This window comes from Schistocerca cancellata, chromosome 9 (assembly GCF_023864275.1).
Source record: "Schistocerca cancellata isolate TAMUIC-IGC-003103 chromosome 9, iqSchCanc2.1, whole genome shotgun sequence".
NCBI classification, from domain to species: domain Eukaryota; kingdom Metazoa; phylum Arthropoda; class Insecta; order Orthoptera; family Acrididae; genus Schistocerca; species Schistocerca cancellata.
In genome coordinates this window covers 82,183,161-82,199,488 of record NC_064634.1, presented here as the reverse complement: position 1 = coordinate 82,199,488, position 16,328 = coordinate 82,183,161, and the positions used below count along the sequence as shown (strand labels likewise).

Genomic DNA, 16,328 nt, shown 5'->3' with positions numbered 1-16,328 from the left:
GCTACAATCCGATCTTTATCAAAGTCGGAAACGTGATGTTGCACATTTCTCCTCCTTACACGAGGCATCACAACAACGTTTCAACAGGCAACGCCGGTGAACTGCTGTTTGTGTATGAGAAATCGGTTGGAAAGTTTCCTCATTTCAGCATGTTGTAGGTGTCGCCACCGGCGCCAATCTTGTGTGAATGCTCTGAAAAGCTAATAATTTGCATATCGCAGCATCTTCTTGCTGTCGGTTAAATTTTGCTTTTGTAGCACGTCATCTTCGTGGTGTAGCAATTTTAATGGCCAGTAGTGTAGTTGCACCATTCCTTTGAAACGATTACTCGCTCCCCGTAGGAGACCTGAAGTGTACACGGCACGGCTCCTCTTCCTCGTGGGTCTGGTCGCTGAGGCCCGTGACGTAAGGTAAGTGCCCCACCGGGAGCTGTTCTTTTGCTTCGTTTTCTGTATCTGGTTTTCTAATTAAAAAGGACGTGATAGGTCTACTCCTGCCACGTAAAATAATCGAACAAAGAAAATTGTAGGTGCCTTCCTTGATAGAAACTATACAGATAGGAACACTACACGACATATGGCGTGACATGCAGGGCACAACGGAAGAAAGTGGGTTTCGGCGAATGTTTGGTGAACCGTGGTGAGCAGTTGAGCGGGACGGCGGCGCCGCTGGTCACTGGCTGGTCTGGCGCGCTTCCAGCACCGACGGCTGCGACAGCGACGTCGACGACCGGCTGCGGGAGCCCGACGACGACTGGCGACCCCTCCGCTGCTGGCTGGCGCTCCTCGCCGGCCCCGAGGCTCGGTGCGCCACCGCCTGCTCCTGCAACCGACGGAGGCCGCGCGCGGCTCTTGTGACGAGGCGCCGGTGTACACACGCACGAGAGAGAAATTGAAATATTAAGAGGCGAAACAAAACTCGGGATGTTCATTTCTACATCAGCGAGAGGAAGACATACACTGAGGTGACTAAAGTCATGGGGTAGTGATATGCATCACAGGCATGTGGTGGTAGGATCGCGCACACAAGGTATGAAAGGGCATTGTATTGGCGGCGCTGTCATTTGTACTCAGGAGATTCATGTGAAAAGGTTTCCGACGTGATTACGGCAGCACGACAGGAATTAACAGACTTCGAACGCTTAATAGTAGTTGGAACTATAGTTCTTTTACGAGGTGCATTCAAGTTCTAAGGCCTCCGATTTTTTTTCTCTGGACTGGAAAGAGAGAGACACATGCGCATTGTTTTAAAATGAGGCCGCCTTCATTGTCAATACGTCCCAGAGATGGCAGCACCGTACGGCAGATGGAATTTTACCGCCAGCGGCGAGAATAAGAACTGTTTTAAATACTTAAAATGGCGACGTTTTCCTTACTTGAACAGCGTGCAATCATTCGTTTTCTGAATTTGCGTGGTGTGAAACTAACTGAAATTCATCGACAGTTGAAGGAGACATGTGGTGATGGAGTTATGGATGTGTCGAAAGTGCGTTCGTGGGTGCGACAGTTTAATGAAGGCAGAACATTGTGTGACAAAAAACCGAAACAACCTCGGCCTCGCACGAGCCAGTCTGACGACATGATCGAGAAAGTGGAGAGAATTATTTTGGGGGATCGCCGAATGACTGTTGAACAGATCGCCTCCAGAGTTGGCATTTCTGTGGGTTCTGTGGACACAATCCTGCATGACGACCTGAAAATGCAAAAAAGTGTCATCCAGGTGGGTGCTACGAATGCTGACGGACGACCACATGGCTGCCCGTGTGGCATGTTGCCAAGCAATGTTGACGCGCAACGACAGCATGAATGGGACTTTCTTTTCGTCGGTTGTGACAATGGATGAGACGTGGATGCCATTTTTCAATCCAGAAACAAAGCGCCAGTCAGCTCAATGGAAGCACACAGATTCACCGCCACCAAAAAATTTTCGGGTAACCGCCAGTGCTGAAAAAATGATGGTGTCCATGTTCTGGGACAGCGAGGGCGTAATCCTTACCCATTGCGTTCCAAAGGACACTACGGTAACAGGTGCATCCTACGAAAATGTTTTGAAGAACAAATTCCTTCCTGCACTACAACAAAAACGTCCGGGAAGGGCTGCGCGTGTGCTGTTTCACCAAGGCAACGCACCCGCACATCGAGCTAACGTTACGCAACAGTTTCTTCGTGATAACAACTTTGAAGTGATTCCTCATGCTCCCTACTCACCTGACCTGGCTCCTAGTGACTTTTGGCTATTTCCAGCAATGAAAGACACTCTCCGTGGCCGCACATTCACCAGCCGTGCTGCTATTGCCTCAGCGATTTTCCAGTGGTCAAAACAGACTCCTAAAGAAGCCTTCGCCGCTGCCATGGAATCATGGCGTCAGCGTTGTGAAAGATGTATACGTCTGCAGGGCGATTACGTCGAGAAGTGACGCCAGTTTCATCGATTTCGGGTGAGTAGTTAATTAGAAAAAAAATCGGAGGCCTTAGAACTTGAATGCACCTCGTATCTTGGCGGTTCGCGCATGCCCTCCCAGACGCGAGAGATTGCTGCGTTGCCAGTTGCACGCGCCAAGAGAAAAAAATGGTTCAAATGGCTCTGAGCACTATGGGACTTAACTTCTAAGGTCATCAGTCCCCTAGAACTTAGAACTACCTAAACCTAACTAACCTAAGGGCATCACATACATCGATTCCCGAGGCAGGTTTCGAATCTGCGACCGTAGCGGTCGCGCGGTTCCAGACTGTAGCGCCTAGAACCCCTCGGCTACCCCGGCCGGCCGCGCCAAGAGAAGCAGCGCCATAGTACAGTTCGCAAACTTACGTTTAGGGGGGAGCGCGCAGTTTATGAAGTAAAGCCACCACGGCCGCATTAACCCTTTCCCTGCGACAGAGACGTGCTCCCCGCATTCCGCGCTGTGCGCCATTTTGTCATCACTGCACTGCCCGCCTGTGCAGACACATGATGTTCCGACTGCTTTGGCACACTTCATCATTCAATTTCACAAAAACTATTTGGCCCAAAAATTTGATTTTTACGCATTTTCTTGACTGACACCTTCCTCCCATAAATGGCTTAATTTTGTTTCGATGTTCAACGCAGTTATTGTGCAGCATTAGATGTAATAAACCATTGCACGAAATTTTGAAGCGTTTGCAGAGGTAAAAGTACACAGCGTATACTTTCCGTATGGTCGATTTTAGTTGCCACTAGAAATTTCAAAAAATTACATTGAAACGAATAAAATTCATGAAGTAAGACACTTCGATATTGTTTTTAAATAAAGAAAATGTTAAGCACCGAACAAAACTCAGAACTTTTCGCTTAGCAGCCAAACACTTTAACCATTACGCTAACGCAGCTCATCGTTCAAGAGACCTTCTGGAGGACTTTAAAATATCACGCAAAAATACCGACAAACACTGTTGGTATGACTGAGTTACTCCCGTTTCGTCGACGTACAATAGGGAATAAACAATTACTGCTGTTCTTTATTACGAAAAAGCGGTTAGTGAGAATGATACAAACACCTTTCCTTGCTATCGCCTGAATTAGGAGGCTTATTGCTTGTTTGGTTTATTTACTTAATACAATATGAAGCAATTGGTATAAAGAATGTCTTTTCCAAACTTTCTATAGAAGGAAGTCTTTATTTATGACTGAACGTTTCTAAAACTGAAGACACTTGTCCGTGCTCGGCATTGCAGTGGAGCTCTGATCCGGAAATCATTAGGGAATTCAGTACTCAGAGATCTACAGCGTCAAGAATGTGCCGACAATACCACATTTCAGGCATGACCTCTCACCACGGACAACGCAGTAGCCGACGGCCTTCACGTAGCTACGACGAACGTGTTCGATAGGACAGTGCGGCCAAAGCGGGGGTTAATGGGCTACGGCAGCAGACACCGATGCGACTGCCTTTGGTAACAGCACATCTCCTGCAGTGCCTCTCCTGGGCTTGCGACCATGTCGGTTGTGCCACAGCCGAATTCAAAACAACGGCTTGATGATGAGTGCCGTTGGTAAACTCTCATGATAGGGGTCGAGTGTGGCGCACACCCCACGAAGCCATACATCCAGGTTATCAACAAGGCACTGTGCAAGCCGTTGGTCGTTTCATAATGGCGTGGGCCGTGTGTATATAGAGTGGACTGGCTTCTCTGCTCCAACTGAACCGATCATTGACTTCAAATGTTTATGTTCGGCTACTTGGAGACTATTTACAACCGTTCATGGACTTCATGTTCCCAAACAACGATGGAATGTTTATGGATGACAAAGCGCCCTGCCACCAGGCCTCAGTTGTTCGTAATTAGTTTTGAAGAACATTCTGGACAGGTCGATCGAACGATTTGGCCATCCAGATCGTCAGACATGAATCCCATCGCACGTTTATGGGACATCATCGACAGGTGAGTTCGTACACAAAATCCTGCACCAGCAACACCTTCACAATTATGGATGGCTACAGTCGCAGCTTGGCTCAATATTTCTGCAGGGGACTCCCAACGACTTGTTGAATCCATGCCACGTCGAGTTGCTCCACCCGTTCAAAAGGTCTGCCACTATAGTGGGAGGTTTCCCATGACTTTTGTCACTTCAGTGCAAAGTTTTAAAGAACACCCCAAAATAGGAGGCAAGTTATTACCATATAACGAATCTGTACCATGGGAACTTCTGTTAAGTAGTAGCTGGCGATACATTTTACGTTTAACTAACTCTCCGATTCCATCCACTTTTTGACTATGTTGCTTCGAAAATTGTAGATTTTACGTTCATGAAGAGAGTTTTTGGGATCAATGTGTTGTCTGGAGACATTTATTCTAAATTTATTTCTTCATTTTAGATTTTTCTGTAATGTTTTTTTTTTTTACTTTTAAAAACGTTAATTGTCCTATAAAATTCCAACTGTTTCTTTCGTCAGTAACTGGCATATATTTATGTTTTTAGCATTATTCGGTTACCAAAAGTTCGTTTCAAAATTTTATTTAAGAATATATAACTGTTTTAGTTAAAATATTATTATTTTGGTAAATGTTAATTCAGACTAGCTGTTAAAAAGATCGCTGACGCTTTGCGTCAATGAGTTGTCATATCTTTGTTTAGTTTATTAGAGAGAGTCTTTGTAGAGTCTAGTGAGTGAACGTTGGTGGGAAGGAAGAATGGGGACATGCTTGTACGTAAAAAAAATGGTTCAAATGGCTCCGAGCACTATGGGACTCAACTTCTGAGGTCATCAGTCCCCTAGAACTTAGAACTACTTAAACCTAACTAGCCTAAGGACATCACACACATCCATGCCCAACGCAGGATTCGAACCTGCGACCGTAGCGGTCGCGCGGTTCCAGACTGTAGCGCCTAGAACCGCTCGGCCACCACAGCCGGCTTTGTTTGTAAGATTAAGTGAAGAACTGACTGTGATTCATTAATAATGAGAAGAAATACAAATGCGTCGATCTTGAAATCAGTGTTCATTTTGAAGGTGATCTGCTGTGTCAGTTGTTTTATACACTGCTACCGTTGCCGTGTCTCAGTCTGCTTAAATGGAAAAGAAAGGAAAGAGGAAGCACACGTTTATAATATGTATGGTAATTGGATATACGTCCTAATCTCCTTCTCTCCCCTGTCTGTCCATCTCCCCCTATCCCTTTCTTTATCCATCCCCCCCTTTCTCTACATCTCCTCCCGCAACCTCTCTCTCCCCCTATCTGTCCACCACCTCCTCACACATTTCTTTATCCATATTCTCCTCTCTCATCTCCCTCCATGTACTTCTTTCTGTCCATCTCCTCCTTCCTGTTTTCTACACTCCTGGAAATGGAAAAAAGAACACATTGACACCGGTGTGTCAGACCCACCATACTTGCTCCGGACACTGCGAGAGGGCTGTACAAGCAATGATCACACGCACGGCACAGCGGACACACCAGGAACCGCGGTGTTGGCCGTCGAATGGCGCTAGCTGCGCAGCATTTGTGCACCGCCGCCGTCAGTGTCAGCCAGTTTGCCGCGGCATACGGAGCTCCATCGCAGTCTTTAACACTGGTAGCATGCCGCGACAGCGTGGACGTGAACCGTATGTGCAGTTGACGGACTTTGAGCGAGGGCGTATAGTGGGCATGCGGGAGGCCGGGTGGACGTACCGCCGAATTGCTCAACACGTGGGGCGTGAGGTCTCCACAGTACATCGATGTTGTCGCCAGTGGTCGGCGGAAGGTGCACGTGCCCGTCGACCTGGGACTGGACCGCAGCGACGCACGGATGCACGCCAAGACCGTAGGATCCTACGCAGTGCCGTAGGGGAACGCACCGCCACTTCCCAGCAAATTAGGAACACTGTTGCTCCTGGGGTATCGGCGAGGACCATTCGCAACCGTCTCCATGAAGCTGGGCTACGGTCCCGCACACCGTTAGGCCGTCTTCCGCTCACGCCCCAACATCGTGCAGCCCGCCTCCAGTGGTGTCGCGACAGGCGTGAATGGAGGGACGAATGGAGACGTGTCGTCTTCAGCGATGAGAGTCGCTTCTGTCTTGGTGCCAATGATGGTCGTATGCGTGTTTGGCGCCGTGCAGGTGAACGCCACAATCAGGACTGCATACGACCGAGGCACACAGGGCCAACACCCGGCATCATGGTGTGGGGAGCGATCTCCTACACTGGCCGTACACTACTGGTGATAGTCGAGGGGACACTGAATAGTGCACGGTACATCCAAACCGTCATCGAACCCATCGTTCTACCATTCCTAGACCGGCAAGGGAACTTGCTGTTCCAACAGGACAATGCACGTCCGCATGTATCCCGTGCCACCCAACGTGCTCTAGAAGGTGTAAGTCAACTACCCTGGCCAGCAAGATCTCCGGATCTGTCCCCCATTGAGCATGTTTGGGACTGGATGAAGCGTCGTCTCACGCGGTCTGCACGTCCAGCACGAACGCTGGTCCAACTGAGGCGCCAGGTGGAAATGGCATGGAAAGCCGTTCCACAGGACTACATCCAGCATCTCTACGATCGTCTCCATGGGAGAATAGCAGCCTGCATTGCTGCGAAAGGTGGATATACACTGTACTAGTGCCGACATTGTGCATGCTCTGTTGCCTGTGTCTATGTGCCTGTGGTTCTGTCAGTGTGATCATGTGATGTATCTGACCCCAGGAATGTGTCAATAAAGTTTCCCCTTCCTGGGACAATGAATTCACGGTGTTCTTATTTCAATTTCCAGGAGTGTATGTCCATTTCCTCCCACTCCCCTGTCAATCTCCTCTTTGCCCTCTCTCTGACCTTGAGCATTGTTAACTGTTATTAAAAACTGAGTTTCTGTAGTAGTATTCCAATCATAAACCAGTAAGCCTTAAATACAACCTTCTCTGTTTGGTAACAACATTTGGCTATTGTATATTTTATGTATGTACATTTATACATTAAAGGGTATGTGGTCTACGTGAGTCTGTACGCTTATTACATAACGTGTAAAACTTTGAATTAAATCGGAAAGGTACATTTCGAAATTTTTGCTAACAAAGTTTTCTCTTCGTATATCGCATACATATATTTTTATATTACATGTATTAAAGTACATATATATTTGCACAGTTGGGCACCTAGAAAGTTGTCCGGTTTAGAATTCATCGTTTGGCCGAAATTTCAATCCAGTCGGTCAAGAACTTTCGCAGATTAACGATTCCGAACAAATCAACATCTACATTTTTATTTATATAGACTGATGAAACTGAATTGTTGGATACGCTGAATCTGAGGATATACTACGATAATTCAAACTGAACAAATTAATACCTTTTCGGAAACATGTAAAACCTGGGCCTCTTGAAGAATCATATTTCGAAATGTACTGGACTACGAGCTGAGCCACGAATTCCATCAAATAATTCGGATGATTATTTTCATTGTTTTCTAAGTTATGCAACAAGCAACTCTGGAACACCTTTCCTACAGTGCCTCTTCCCAACGTTTACTGATTAAGATATGCATACCTGATAGCTCAGACAGAGAAATGTTACTGCTAAATATCTAAGTTTCATCACATTATTATCTTCGTATTGCTTGAAATGTAGCAGCAGGACTATTAGAATCTTAAAACGTATTCACCTTCCAATATGACACATTTTTCCCCGGAATGGGCGACTTGGCGGGCCTTGCTTGTACAAGTCTGCATTTTGGCTGTTCAGGAAGCTTTGTACCTCGTAAAGTCACCTCGTCATCAATATGGGTAAGCGTGCGACGCAATGGTTTCTTCGCCCAAAGAAAGAGGAAGCAGTCAATCATCACAGAAGAATAGGGAAGTGATGCTACATCGGATAGCCCGAAGATGTATGCCTGACTGTGTCGTGTGAACAGTAAGTCAAGACGTTGTTGTGATGTTGTGGAGTAAAAATATTCCCTCGAAGAGTCTCCCACAACGGTTCGTCTTCAGAGGCATAGGCAGCCTCTGGTGAACAGCGGACCTGACTCACCTACTCCCTAAAGCTCGAAGGCCTTCTCATCGCGTAACGCAACAGCAGCGCTCCTAGAGCATAAATTCAAAACTATACTGTTCATGACGTTGATGTTTAGGGGGATAACCCCACCAATATGAACGGCACCCCTTTCTTAGCACGACACACCAACAAATGATGTGTTAAAGCACGCGTTTCTGAGAGTACGTTCATAATATGTCACCATATTTTCGGATGTCTACATTTATTTGCACATCGTCAGCATTGTTTCTTCACTTACGACGTTTTGCAATAGCTGTCTAAAAAAATGCAGAATTCTGCAACGCCATTAATAAAGAAGAGATACTGACGACACGTAAATAAATGTAAACATCTGAAGATGGGATGCCAGCCATGTTATAATGTCATGGAATAAGAACCACCTGTAAAAGTAACTGGTTGCAGCTAATTTCTAATAAATGACCTTGAGTGTCAACATTTCAAGTGTTCTAACACGTCCACAACAGACAGTTATTTACTAATACTAATAAGAGAAAGAATAGACAACCAAAATACGGAAATATGTGAAAATGATTCACAGGCGTAATACACTACTGGCCATTAAAATTCTTACACCACGAAGATGGCGAGCTACAGACGCGAAATTTAACCGACAGGAAGAAGGTACTGTGATATGAAAATGATTAGCTTTTCAGAGCATTCACACAAGGTTGGCGCCGGTGGCGACACCTACAACGTGCTGACATGAGGAAACTATCCAACCGATTTCTCATATACAAACAGCAGTTGACCGGCGTTGCCTGGTGAAACGTTGTTGTGATGCCTCGTGTAAGGAGGAGAAATGCGTAACATCACGTTTCCGACTTTGATAAAGGTCGGATTTTATCCTATCACGATTGCGGTTTGTCGTATCGTGACATTGCTGGTCGCTTTGATCGACATCCAATGACTGTTAGCAGAATATGGAATCGGTGGGTTCAGAAAAGTAATACGGAGTGCCGTGCTGGATCCCAACGGCCGCGTATCACTAGCAGTCGAGATGACAGGCACCTTATCCGCATGGATGTAACGGATCGTGCAGCCACGTCTCGATCCCTGAGTCAACAGATGGGGACGTTTGCAAGACAACAACCATCTGCACGAACAGTTCGACGACGTTTGCAGCAGCATTGACTATCAGCTCGGAGACCATGGCTGCGGTTACCCTTGACGCTGCATCACAGACAGGAGAGCTTGCGATGGTGTACTCAACGACGAACCTGGGTGCACGAATGGGAAAACGTCCATTTTTCGGATGAATCCAGGTTCTGTTTACAGCATCATGATGGTCGCATCCGTGTTTGGCGTCACCGCGGTGAACGCACATTGGAAGCGTGTATTCGTCATCGCCATACTGGCTTATCACCCAGCGTGATGGTATGGGGTGCCATTGGTTACACGTCTCCGTCACCTCTTCCTCGCATTGACGGCACTTTGAACAGAGGACGTTACATTTCAGATGTGTTACGACCCGTGGCTCTACCCTTCATTCTATCCCTGCGAAACACTACATTTCAGCAGGACAATGCACGACCGCAGGGCGTTTCTGGATACAGAAAATGTTCGACTGCTGCCCTGTCCAGCACTTTCTCAAGATCTCTCACCAACTGAAAACGTCTGATCAATGGTGGCCGAGCAACTGGCTCGTCACAATACGCCAGTCACTACTCTTGATGAACTGTGGTACCGTGTTGAAGCTGCATGGGCAGCTGCACCTGTACACGCCATCCAAGCTCTGTTTGACTCAATGCCCAGGCGTATCAAGGCCGTTATTACGGCCGGAGGTTGTTGTTCTGGGTACTGATTTCTCAGGATCTATGCACCCAAATTGCGTGAAAATGTAATCACATGCCAGTTCTAGTATAATAAATTTGTCTAATGAATACCCGTTTATCATCTGCATTTCTTCTTGGTGTAGCAATTTTAATGGCCAGTAGTGTACAATGCGAATGCCTCTTTCTCTCTCCCACGAATTTCTTGGTTTGGGTTGGGTTGTTTGGAGAAGAAGACCAGACAGTGAGGTCATCGGTCACATCGGATTAGGGAAGGACGGGGAAGGAAGTCGGCCGTGCGCTTTCAAAGGAACCATCCCGGCATTTGCCGGAGTGATTTAGGGAAATCACGTAAAACCTAAATCAGGATGGCCGAACGCGGGATTGAACCGTCGTCCTCCCGAATGCGAGTCCACGAATTTCTTCCTCCGGATTCAGCCAGCGGGCAGCCAGCTGCCCACCCATAAATTCCTGATGATGTTGTTGTTGTTGTGGTCTTCAGTCCTGAGACTGGTTAGATGCAGCTCTCCGTGCTACTCTATCCTGTGCAAGCTTATTCATCTCCCAGTACCTACTGTAACCTACATTCTTCTGAATCTGCTTACTGTATTCATCTCTTGGTCTTCCTCTGCGATTTTTACCCTCCACGCTGCCCTCCAATACTAAATTGGTGATTCCTTGATGCCTCAGAACATGTCCTACCAACCGATCCCTTCTTCTAGTCGAGTTGTGCCACAAACTCCTCTTCTCCCCAATTGTATTCAATACCTCCTCATTAGTTATGTGATCTACCAATCTAATCTTCAGCACTCTCCTGTAGCACCACATTCCGAAAGCTTCTATTCTCTTCTTGTCCAAACTATTTATCGTTCGTGTTTCACTTACATACATGGCTGCACTCCATACAAATACTTTCAGAAACAACTTCCTGACACTTAAATCCATACTCGCTGTTAACAAATTTCTCTTCTTCAGAAACGCTTTCCTTGCCGTTGCCAGTCTACATTTTACATCCTCTCTACTTCGACCATCATCAGTTAATTTGGTTCCCAAATAGCATATCTCATCTACTACTTTAAGTGTCTCATTTCTTAATCTAATTCCCTCAGCATGACCCGACGTAACTCGACTGCATTCCATTATCCTCGTTTTGCTTTTGTTGATGTTCATCTTATATCCTCCTTTCATGACACTGTCCATTCCGTTCAGCTGCTCTTCCAGGTCCTTTGCTGTGTCTGACAGAATTACGATGTCATCGGTGAACCTCAAAGTTTTTATTTCCTCTCCATGGATTTCAATTCCTACTCCGAATTTTTCTTTTGTTTCCTGACAGTCACGTGTAAACGGGAGATTTGACTAATGTGATGCCGTGATGATTTATCACTTACGAACACAATCTTGTAGCTCAATACCATGACAGTCCCAGATAACGCTGAACATCAGCTTGCCCTACATGGTGGTTGGATCTTAACGTTCTTCATCTACGATAATGATGGAAGCTAAAGAAATGAATTAAAAAATGTGCCATGGTCGGGATTTGAAGCTAGGCCTCCTTCCTTACTAGACAGGTATGCTAGTCACTACACCACCACAGCATAATAGCTAACATAGCTCTACATAACACAAATTTCAATTCACATCTTCAGCTCATTTTCTCCGTTCTTCGTCGGTGATGAATCCGCATGTTTTCTCTGCTTTCCTTTGTCTCGGCATAACACAGAGGTACATCGAGTACTCGTCAATGCTGATTAGGTGGCGAAGGAATTCTACGAATTGGCCCGACACACCTGTAACATTTTCCGTGCTGCCTCGGTTCGTTGGGATTTGTGAATGGGTCTCAGCAGTTGCGGAACTTCTCGACTATTAGATTTTTTATGTCCAAAATGTCGCGCAGGGTGTTGAAAACTGATCCGTGACTCATTTTCTATTTTTACGCTATCGCCTCAATTGTGATGCGTCGATCTTCGAGCTGCAGGGCTTCCTCCTGTCTTACCGTTCCACGTCCTTCACTGCCACGTTTTTCACCTTGTTCTTCGCCTTTGACTTGTTTGAGGACACTGGGGACCACTGCGCCAGATAACCAATGTGTCATGTAATGATACATTGGCTGCATCGATACCGCAAACTTTCATCAACTCAGAATGGATTGTTGCAGTATTTTTGCCCTTCAAATAGCGAAAATGAATGACCGCACTCTAATTTCACTTCGGAATGGTTTCCACAACTTTGTTTATTTTTCTCTAGAGGGGTCGTATGGTACTGTGGCGAGTGGATTTTAACGCGTACTAGTGCGGGGGACGTTTACCTGCAAACAACACAAAAATTAATTTCGTAATTTCATTGCTGCGAGACGAGATTTAAAACTTTGTCATCAACATTCCCATATTACGATACTACCCGAATGCTGGTGTCTACGTCTCGAATATATAATACTGCGAGAAATATTTGTCAGGAATCTGAAAGATATGAGTCGTAACAAACCAACTGAAAAAGACAACATTCTCTTAAAATTATCAAGATCTTTGCGAGAAGAAACCGTGAGAAAATTGCCACGTGTGTACGCAGGATAAACCCTGTCACGTGGCCACCTGCCACAAGCCTGGACAACAACCTTTTCCAGAGTGGACCGGTATGAGACGTGCAAGAATAGACTCAGTGAGGTTCTGGAAGGTATCGACAGGGATGTGGAGCCATACCGAACACTGGTGTGGCGAGCTGCGCGAGCGTTCTCGGTTGAGGATCCATAGTGCGAACACCTCGAATGAGATGATCCCATAGATTCTCGATTGGGTTTAAATTTGAAGAGACTGGTGGTCGGGAGAGTGTGGTAAACTAATCTTAGTGCTCTTCGAACTACGCTCGTACAATGTGAGTTGTGAGACTCGTTGCATTGTCCTGCTGGTAGATGCCTTCGCGATGAGGAAAATCAAACTGCAAGTAAGGGTTGGCCGTGTTCCCCAAAGATAGATGAATACATTTGTTGATACACTCTGCATTTCAGAATGTCGAGATTGCCCGTAGAACGCCACGAAAACATAAGGTTCCCTCCTCTGGCATGAACCCTTCCGACGATTGTTTCTGGGTGTTTGCTTTCAGACGTTTCACGCCACACACTGCAACGGCCATTTGTCCGATGAAGCGTAAAAAGTGATTTATCTCGAGAGACCACCTGTGGCACTCGCTGGACGTTCAGCTGCTGTACTGGTGTGAAAATTCCAGCCTTCGTCACGGGTGCACGAACAAGGCACCTGTGCAGAGGCCCATACGCAACTACGACCATAGCGGTCGCGCGGTTCCAGACTGTAGCGCCTAGAACCGCTCGGCCACACCGGACGGGTATCATAATGGTCAAAATTTTCTCTTCAACCTAGTGATGGTAAAGAGATTGTAGTATGGTTGCTTTTCTTTTAAATATTTCCGCATGCGCAAGTAATTATGATTTCCTGGAGGGTGTTTTGTTCTGGTCTGAACTGTCGCCACGTCAACTGGTAGCACAGCGACATTATGCCGTTCGCAACATTTTACTAACTAAATTCGATACGAGTATTCTGAGTGGTTTATGCAATATTCACTCCGTTTTGTCTCCATATAATTTGAAATAGCGTGCCATGATGAATTACCTCGAAGGAAACGGTCTGTTGACACACAGTCAACATGGGTTTAGAAAACATCGGTCCTGTGAAACACAACTAGCTCTTTATTCACATGAAGTACTGAGTGCTATTGGCAAGGGATTTCAGATCGATTCCGTATTCCTGGATTTCCGGAACGCTTTTGACACTGTACCACACAAGCGGCTCGTAGTGAAATTGCGTGCTTGTGGAATATCGTCTCAGTTATGTGTCTGGATTTGCGATTTCCTGTCAGAGAGGTCACAGTTCGTAGTAACTGACGGAAAGTCATCGAGTAAAACAGAAGTGATTTCAGGCGTTCCCCAAGGTAGTGTTATAGGCCCTTTGCTGTTCCTTATCTATAAAAACGATTTGGGAGGCAATCTGAGTAGCCGTCTTCGGTTGTTTGCAGATGACGCTGTCATTTATCGACTAATAAGGTCATCAGAAGATCAAACCAAACTGCCAAACGTTTTAGAAAAAATATCTGAATGGTGCGAAAAGTGGCTTTTGACCCTAAATAACGAAAAGTGTGAGGTCATCCACATGAGTGCTAAAAGGAACTCGTTAAACTTCGGTTACGCGATAAATCAGTCTAATCTAAAAGCCGTAAATTCAACTAAATACCTAGGTATTACAATTACGAACAACTGAAATTGGAAAGAACACATAGAAAATGTTGTGGGGAAGGCTAACCAAAGGCTGCGTTTTATTGGCAGGACACTTAGAAAATGTAACAGACCTACTAAGCAGACTGCCTACACTACGCTTGTCCGTCCTCTTTTGGAATACTGCCTGGTGTGTGATCCCCACCAGATAGGACTGACGGAGTACATCGAAAAAGTTCAAAGAAAGGCAGCACGTTTTGTATTATCGCGAAATATGGGAGAGAGTGTCACAGAAATGATACAGGATTTGGGCTGAAAATCATTAAAAGAAAGGCGTTTTTCGTTGTGACGGAATCTTCTCGCGAAATTCCAATGACCAACTTTCTCCTCCGAATGCGAAAATATTTTGTTGACAGCCACCTACATGGGGAGGTACGATCACCATAATGAAATTAGGCAAACCAGAGCTCGTACGGAAAGATATAGATGTTCATGCATTCCGCGCGCTATACGAGATCGTAATAATAGAGAATTGTGGCGGTGGTTCGATGATCCCTCTGCCAGGCACTTAAACGTGATTTGCAGAGTATCCATGTAGATGTATATGTAGATGTAGAAGGTCAAGAAATCCTTTTTCCATTCCACGGGATTTACGCCCGCTTATGATCATTACCAACTGTACAGGGAAAGTTTAATTGTGAGAAAAGAATGTCAATTAACAGTAAGCTCTGTTCTCTACATATGTATTTCCTACAAAAAGAGAAGAAGAACAAGAAGATAGTCTGGTGACAAAATCTAAAATTAAGACGATGTTGAGCACTTTTTTGACAGCAAAGGCTTGCTCGATCAAGTATTTCTACCCGACGGAGGCTGGGAAGACGATGGACACCGCGCTATTGACTGTCGCTTGGCCTCCGGATCGTATTGCTAGCGCCACGTCTCATCTACTGTGATGATACCGATATCCAGCAACGTTCGACCACGATGCTTCGAGCGATTCCACTAGAAGCATTTGCTGACAGTTGTAGTAGCTTTACAAGCGATGTCAGAAGCGTTTTGCAGCTAATGGTGATTACCTTGAAGGCCAGTAAAGGTAGTTTGTTTGAAATTCTTGTCTCCTTTATTTTCTGAGGCCATTCACCGAACTTTTCAGACGCATCTTGTACGTTCGCACTGTTATCCATATTATTTCCTTTCCAGTTTGTTGACGTTGCCTTTTTTGTGCTTTTGTTTGGCATTATGTTTATTTTTACACATCTTTTGGATGATTACTCTGGTACATATGTGTTCAGTGATGTTAGGCAGTTTTACGTGTTTACATGTAGCATTCTGCAAAATATACCCGAGCTGTGGCGTCCGCCATTATGTTTGTGTCCCCGAGCAATCTAAACAATCAAGAAACAAGGAAACAGTTCTTGATGGTGCTGAGCAACATCGTACAATATTTTTTAAAGGAACACACCTCCATTTGGGTGTCTTATTTTTTATTTAAGTACAACCTAGGTTTCGGCTCTTTTATGCCATTTTCAAGTGTTTGATTCCATAAATTAAGAGCCATTTTTTTTAAATTTATGGCCACCTTTGAGCTTGTCAACATTTTAAGTATCCTGTAATATATGTTACAGACATAAAATAACAAAAAGCCTTGATAAGCCATAGCTCGGATTATTTATATTACTGGCAGTATCCATTTCTATCCTTTACTAATAGAGGGTCACATGTTTCAGGAATCAATTTTACTTATATTCATGATGTTAAACTGGTTTCGAATCTTTTCCATATACACTAACCCGAATTTCCCATTGTACGTTTTTCCAACTGAGAGGTTACTTTAAACCATTTCCTACTAAGTATTT

General features: G+C 45.3%; 1 protein-coding gene across 1 annotated transcript in view; it reads right to left on the bottom strand.

Moving 5' to 3' along the window:
- Positions 1–672: 672 nt before the first annotated feature.
- LOC126101195 (uncharacterized) overlaps positions 673–16,328 on the bottom strand; it is a 128,933-nt gene continuing 113,277 nt past the window's right edge. The window contains exon 6 of the mRNA XM_049911891.1: positions 673–822. Coding sequence (XP_049767848.1) covers positions 673–822 — 150 coding nt within the window. The remainder of the gene's footprint in view (positions 823–16,328) is intronic.